The following is a 7,626-nucleotide window of genomic DNA, read 5'->3' as shown; positions in this document are numbered from 1 at the left end:
GGAGGTGGGGGATTGTGATGATAGGAATGAACACATGGGGCGAGACTGGGAAGAGGGGAAGGAAGTGTTGGTGGTGGTGGTGGTGGTAGTAGGGGATGGGCTGGTTTATTTTTCAAATAAAACTATTCTTAATAGTGGTGGTAAATTATTACCTCCACGAATATAGAAATTATATTTAATAGTGGTAAAAATATAATCGCAGTTAATTAAGGTATTTAATAATATAAATACTATATTCATTAATAATATAAAGGAATTTCCTCTACTTAAAAAAAATTAGCCAAAAAGGTTCAGACGGATCTTGTTGCTTAGTCGACTTCCTTAAAAAAAAAACCAAAAAGATTTATAGGGAGGGGATACAGATGCCACACGATAGGAGTAATATGAAAATTTTAAATTCTAGGAGAGAAGGATAGGTAGAAGCAGAAAAAGAAGTCTTGAGTGGTGGAGTTTAACTTAATATGTATTGAGTATAAGGAGAGTGATTGTAATATGCTGGAGGAAACTCTCCTCTGCTTGCTGCTAACTCCACGTGGCCTTACCAGATTTGGGTTCAGTTGAGATGAGCAAGGGTCCTCTTTAGAGAGAGATAGAGGGTAGGAGAGAAGTAGGATGCGACTTCCAACAAGGACCTGAGGTTTTGGGTATGGGAATACGTATTCTCCTACTTGCCTCTATCAATCGATCTCCGCCCCGATCCGCCCCTCCCTTCCCCGCGCCGCCACCCCTTGAAGAAACCCTCAATTCCTTCATCAATCGATTTCTTCATCTCTGTGTTCTCCGGCTGCCGTTTTGTGTTTCTCGTGCATTAGTGTACTGATAAGGGTTTTCGAGCTTGACGAATTTTGGGGTTTCAGGATCTTTGATTCAAGGGGAATGGATACAAAGCATGATGTGTATGATGATCATGGAGACGATCTCTACAGCGATGATAGAGCCATAGATGACTATGGTGATTATCTCGATTATAGCGAAGGGACGTTAGAACAAAAGCAGCAGGAGAAGAACTACACCATCTTAAGCGAGGTAGATATACGTCGACGCCAAGATCAAGGTATTAAAACCATTTCTACTGTTCTTTCAATATCAAGATCTTGGTCAAGTATCCTTATGTGTCACTATAATTGGAATATCAGTAAAGTTCATGAAGCATGGTTTACAGATGAGGAGAAAGTTCGCAAATCTCTTGGTTTATTAGAGAAACCCAATTTTGAATTCCCAGAAAATTTTCAAGAACTTGTTTGTCCAATCTGTTTCGAAAATTATCCTCTTGATAAGATGGCTTCCGTTGATTGTGGCCATTTCTTCTGTGTTACATGTTTGGGAGGTTACATTAGCACATCAATTAATGATGGCCCAGGATGTTTGATGTTGCGATGTCCAGATCCATCTTGCAGTGTTGCAATAGATCAAGACTTGATCAATCAATTGGTTTCTGATGAAGATAAGGAGAAGTTTTCTAGGTACCTTCTTAGATCTTATATCGAAACCAACAGGAAAATCAAATGGTGTCCTTCTCCAGGTTGTGGATTTGCTATAGAATTCGCGATTGGTAGTAGTAGTAAGAGCTGGGATGTTATTTGTCGCTGTTCATATGGCTTTTGCTGGAATTGTACCGAGGAAATTCACCGGCCGGTGGACTGTGACACAGTAGCTAAGTGGATTTTGAAGCATAGTTCTGAATCTGAAAGTACAAATTATATACTTGTTTATACCAAACCTTGTCCCAAGTGTAAAAGGCCAATTGAGAAGAATCATGGGTGTATGCATATGACATGTAGAGCTCCTTGTAATTTTGAGTTTTGTTGGCTATGTCTTAGTGAATGGTCAGGTCATAGTATAGCATGTAATCGTTATAATACAGGAAAGGAAGATGGAGGAACTGGAATTAACATTGAGGATGAGAGGAGAAGAAAGAAGGCTAGACTATATTTGGAGAAATATAGTCATTATTATGAAAGATGGGCAAGTAACCAGTCATCAAGGCAAAAGGCTTTGGCTGATTTACACCAAATGCAAACTACCCAACTTGATAATTTGATGGCTAAACAGCCTGAAACCTCCGGGCATCTCGAATTCATAACGGAGGCATGGTTGCAGATAGTTGAATGTAGGAGAGTACTTAAGTGGACTTATGCCTATGGATATTATCTTCCTGAGGATGAACATGCTAAGATATATTTATTTGAGTACTTACAAGGCCAAGCAGAGTCTGAATTAGAAAGGCTTCATGATTGTGCGGAGAAGGAATTACAGGTTTACATTGAGACTGAATGTTCAAGTCAAGGATTCAAAGAATTCCGGGCAAAACTGATTGGACTGACCAAGGTTACAGGGAATTATTTTGAGAACTTGGTCCAAGCGTTGGAGAGTGGGCTCTCTGATGTTGAAAACCGGGGCACTTGCAGCGGCGAAGGACACACAAAGAGCTTGGGAGGTGGCGGAGACCCGAAAGGGAAGAAGTTCCGATTAATCATTGGTGGAAACAGTCTTGGTCTGGAATGATTAGGTCTATTCGCTGCTTAGTGTCAGCTGTAGAGATAGGCTGTTGATTTTGTTGTGGAGTTTTCTCCATCTTTTACAGCAGTACTCAGAAAATAGTCACCCGCTTAGCGGCTTAAGTTGAGGTGCGAAGCTGCTACTAGTTGCAACTATAATGAAAGATAGGCTTGCTGACCCACAACTGGGAAAGATCTCATCAGTATAGGAATGATATCTATTCAATATGGTAGTGCAATATTTTTGCTAAGAAGGGGGAGAAAGAAGAAGCCTTCCTGGTACATCTAGGTCAGTGTATTGTGGCTGTTTTTAAAAGCTAGTAGTGGAATAAGGGAAAGGAGATAAATCTCTTGGGTGTTTCATCATGAGGCTCATAAATTATTTTCCCAACTTTTTTATTAGGTTGTAAGGCTCTTGAGGCTCATAAAATCAATGAAAACTCTTTGGTGCTGCAATGCTTCTTTCTTGCATGTGTCATGAGCAGGTAACATTGTGGCTAGCTGCCCCAGTACTTACTAAGACTGTTAATTATATATGATGTCAACTCAATATGGTTTTGCAGTATTTTTTTTTTCTCAAAAAGGGAGAAAAGATAAAACCTCTCTGGTGCATCTATGGTAGTGTTGTAGCTGCTGTGAAAAGTTAGAGAAGTGAAAATAAGGGGAAGGAGAAAAACAATCCTTTTCTCTTGGGTGTCTCTATGTGACAAAAAGGAATATTGAATTGTCGTATATATAGATATTTTTTTATTGACATCCCTTAATTTGTCAAATAATTTGTAATCTTATTTTTTTGCCCTCTCATTATATCATATTTCTTTTTTAGTGATGGTATAATGTATTAGAAAAGCATGCAAGACAATTACTCTTGACAAACATTATCATAAGTGCATACACTGTCAGATTATTTTGAAATTTCTTTTTTACACTTGACTTAAAAATTTTGGGAATAAGACAAGGGAAAATAATGAGTTCTAAATAAACCTATAAAGGTATGATTTCTTGGAATGCATAATCGACCTTGAATGCAGACAAAAAGCAGCATAAGTGTTGGTTTTTTATTTGCATAACGAAATAAAAATGTAAGAATATCATTTGTGAAATCCACTTGGTGCTTAATCAAATAAAATTGTAAGACTTGTTAATTTATGTATGATATAAATTCAATATGATTTTGCAATATATTTTTTTTTCATAGAGGAAGAGAGGTAAAACCTCTTTGGTGCATCTAGGTTAGTGTCTGTATTGAGCGGAAGGAGAAAAACCATCATTTTCCCTTGGCTGTTTCTATGTGACAAAGGAATATTGAATCATTATATAAGTAGAGATTTTCGTATTAACACCCCTTACTTTGTCAAATAATTTGCAACCTTATTTTTTTTACCTCTCAATATAACACAATTTTGTAGTGTGGGTAATGCATTCCAAAAGCATGCGAGACAATAACTCTCGACACACATTATGATAAGTACACTTTTAATTATTTTTAAAATCTAAGGTGGTGTTAAATGACTTGTGTTGTGCCTTCGTTTATCTAGTGCTAGCAAGGTTAACGAACTCAAAATTGGATATGAGATCAGCCTCCAACAATTTCGATCGGAATCAATCGAAATTAGGAAGAAGAAACCAATTGTTTTCGAAATCCATTATTTTTTAATGAGTTGTTTTTTTATTCAACAAACTTAGTGATCTAACCATGAGAGGTCAAATTTTGTTAAATTTTTACAATATAATTGTAAAAATTGAAGATTAAACATGAATAATAGATAATTCAAAAGGAAATAAAAATAACAAACTACGTATTTATTTGGACCAGACAATCAAATTTAGGTTCCAATGTTAGGGAGCTGGTCGCATTATTATAAGAAACGTAGAAATCACACAAACACAGAACATTAGAAACCCCAACCAAAGATAAGCTTCAGACGTGCTCCTTATTCATACTTTTTCACACGTGCCATCTATAAAGATAGATATAGAGACTATAGAGCATAATCAATTATTTAATTGTAAGGCTCGCCTCTGATGGCTGAGGGTGGGTACGGGCAGCAGGTTTGGCAAAAAATCAGCCAGAAGTACTCGCAGCAAAACCAGCCCAGAGGGCATAAAGTCTTCGCCGGGCCGCGATCGGAGCCTGCTATAATACCAATATGAGGGTGGAAACGCTTGCTCGTTGTCTTTTCAGTGGAAGACTCACCTATGTCGTGAGCTGCCATCTCTGTAGGGATGAGTAGAACAAGAGCCAAAACTAGAACCAAAGGAAGGAGAGGCCTTGAACCCATTTTCATTCTTCACTGCACAACTAATGCCTTTTTATTTATTTATTTATTATTATTTAGAAAAGACTATGGAAGGATTAGGAAGGGCGGTGTCCTCTAATCTTATTTATAGGAAAACATATACTTGAGCCCAGATCAGCTCCCCACGTGGAGAGAGGAGTTAATTATCTTCCCCACATAAGATCTCACCTTCTATGTGGAATCTTTTCCTTTTCTGACATGAGTTGGACGACAATGGATGATGCAATCTCATATGGGGAGGTCACAAGACTTACAACATAAGGAAAGGATCCAGATTCGTAATAACTAGTTATTACTCCTCTTAGGCAGTGGCACATGGAATGTTCAGTGGAATAATAGTCATCTTGCCATTGAGCCAAGGTGATGTTAGGAAATTTCATATTAAAAAAAAAAAAAATGGGGATGCCGGGCAAAAATGATGTTAGGCAATGTAACATCAATTTGATCAATCTATGGCACATGGACTCAGCTATTTGCATTGAAATTTTTAACTCATAAAGTGTTGTATTTATGGTGTTGAATTTATGTGTCCACCAAATCCAATTTAAGGAGTTAAATAACTATTAATTTGGATTATCTTAAGCAGACGATTGGTTGTCAGAAGGTTAGATAGACCTTAAATTGTTGATGTTTGCAACTAAGGATAGAATCAAACATTCTTTTTATATTGTTGTCATATTGTGCATTAGTAGGAATGCGATTAAAATATAAATGTGAGTATTCATATTGTATGTGCATCAAATTAGATCACTTAAAGAATCTTATTTGGATTTTTGTTTGATATTTGAAAAACAAGGTTCTCTATGATAATTCATTTGAGAGGTCTTTACCATTATAGTCACATTTTGGTGTACTAAAAGTTGAAGCCTCCACTAGGTATATATTAGTATGTTGGATCGATAATATTTTTTTTTACGAATGTAAAAGATTTTCAATAAGGAACCCATTTCCCAAAACGATGAGTGTGAGGACATTTTAAAAGACATGGATTCGGTAGTAGTTTTTAAAATAATTTTAAAAATATTATCTAATAGTAATTACATTTTTTTTTTTTATGTCCAATCCATGATCGAGATTCTCTAAATAAGTTGTTGCGACAAATTTTCATAGTACTTTATCACATACATTTAGTTCCATTATGTGATATTTTTAAATGGTGGAGTCAGCTTTTATGAATAATATTTTTCAGCAGGAACAAAATATTGTTTTGTCTGACTTGGAGAACTCGTGTCACTGGGGGCCAACCTCTTCTGGAGTGTTTACCATTAAATCAGCTTGGGAAAGTGTGAGACGGGAGTCTTCTAAGGTGGGGTGGTTTTCCATGACTTGGAAAGCTCAACTCCAACCTAGGCAATCTGTTTTTGGCTGGAAAATGATGAAAAATAAATTGCCTACGAACGACAATGTCAAAAATCGACGGGTTGCAGTCCCTTCACGATGTGTTCTGTGTGGTCACACTGAGGAATCTAAGAATCATTCTTTTTATGAGTGTTATTTTGCGATTTCCTTACTGCAAAAATTGTGTAGTTGTTTTCATTTACATTGGCCAATATTTGATGGGGTTAATAGGTTAACTGCTTGGTGGAAGGCTCAAGCGAAGAAGACTTCTTTCAAGGGGGTTTGGCTGAAGGGTTTCATTCTGATTCCATTTTTTATCTGGCTGAAGAGGAACAATAGAAAGGATGATGACACTATTCATTCAGTTGAGCAGTGTTTTGGTTCTCTGAGAAATGAAATAAGCTCTCAATATCTGATTCTCACAGGTTCGCCCATCTTGGTATTGGATTTGCTGAGAGGATTGGGTTTTTCAGGGGTGAGGGGAAGACCTCGAGAAATTTTTGAAATTTTTTGGTGTCCTCCTTAGGCTGGCTGGTTAAAGCTGAATACGGATGGATGCTCATTTGCTAACCCAGGAAAGTCTGGCGCAGGTGGTTTGCTGAGGAACGAAAAGGCAAAGGTGGTTGCTAATTTCAGAAATTTTCTAGGCATTAAATCAAGTTTTGAGGCAAAACTCTTGGCGCTATGATTGGAATTGAGCTTGCTAAGCTACTTGGGGTGCATCGGTTATGGATCAAGTGTGACTCAGTTTGTTACCCTTTTTCTTAAGAGGAAACCTCCGTGGATAGCTCGACAAAGGTGGTTAAATTGCTAGTCCTTCCTTGAAGAGATGGAGTGGAAAATAACTCACTGCTTTCGTGAAACGAACTCAGTAGCGGATTTTTTGTCAAAATCTGCAGCTCGGTTTGAAATCTCCTTGCCGGTAACAACCTGGTCTGTGCTGGTAAAGATGGATTTAGATATGGATGCCTCTGGTCGTCCTCGTTCTAGATTTTTTTAAGATGTATTATTTCCTTTGGTTTGGGTAGTTGAGTCTGTGGGTGTTCTGCTCTGCTGATGGCAATGCCGAAGGTGGAGCTTGTGCATTCCTTTCTCTTCTAGTGAGAGGCTTGGGCTGCTTTGCTCTTCCTCTATTTGTTGTACTATATATTCTTTTTCTTTTTTCTCTTTTATAATTAATATACATGATTTTCTAGCCAAAATAAAATAAAATTAATTATATTTCTTGGAGGTTTATTAGTTATATCTAATTTAGGGTACAATTATGAATACTCCCAAGTAAACAATTTCATTTGAATATTTTAGTTAGACTCTTGTAAGGCAACGTTGGTAAAATTATTATTTTGCAATATGATGATGTTGAGATGAGAAAAGTAACATGTATCAAAAAATCCAAGTGTAGTGTTTTTCCTTGCATAATCAAATAAAATTGTAAGAGCATCAAGCTTGACATCCACCTAGAATTGAAATTGAAACAACTAAGGATCTTC

At 37.0% G+C, this 7,626-nt stretch overlaps 1 protein-coding gene across 1 annotated transcript; it reads left to right on the top strand.

Annotated features, from left to right (window-relative positions):
* Positions 1 to 624: 624 nt before the first annotated feature.
* LOC122064060 (probable E3 ubiquitin-protein ligase ARI8) lies at positions 625 to 2,954 on the top strand. The gene has a single exon (XM_042627756.1). The coding sequence runs from the start codon at positions 877 to 879 to the stop codon at positions 2,503 to 2,505; it is 1,629 nt and encodes a 542-aa protein (XP_042483690.1). The 5' UTR covers positions 625 to 876; the 3' UTR covers positions 2,506 to 2,954.
* Positions 2,955 to 7,626: the final 4,672 nt, after the last annotated feature.

The sequence above is a fragment of the Macadamia integrifolia genome, unplaced genomic scaffold (assembly GCF_013358625.1).
Source record: "Macadamia integrifolia cultivar HAES 741 unplaced genomic scaffold, SCU_Mint_v3 scaffold151, whole genome shotgun sequence".
NCBI lineage: Eukaryota > Viridiplantae > Streptophyta > Magnoliopsida > Proteales > Proteaceae > Macadamia > Macadamia integrifolia.
The sequence above is the reverse complement of the archived record's forward strand: the minus strand, read 5'-3'. Positions and strand labels throughout refer to the sequence as shown.

Excerpts from the sequence above, each read along its gene's own strand:
- LOC122064060 (XM_042627756.1), top strand. The coding sequence starts at position 877 with ATGGATACAAAGCATGATGTGTATGATGATCATGGAGACGATCTCTAC.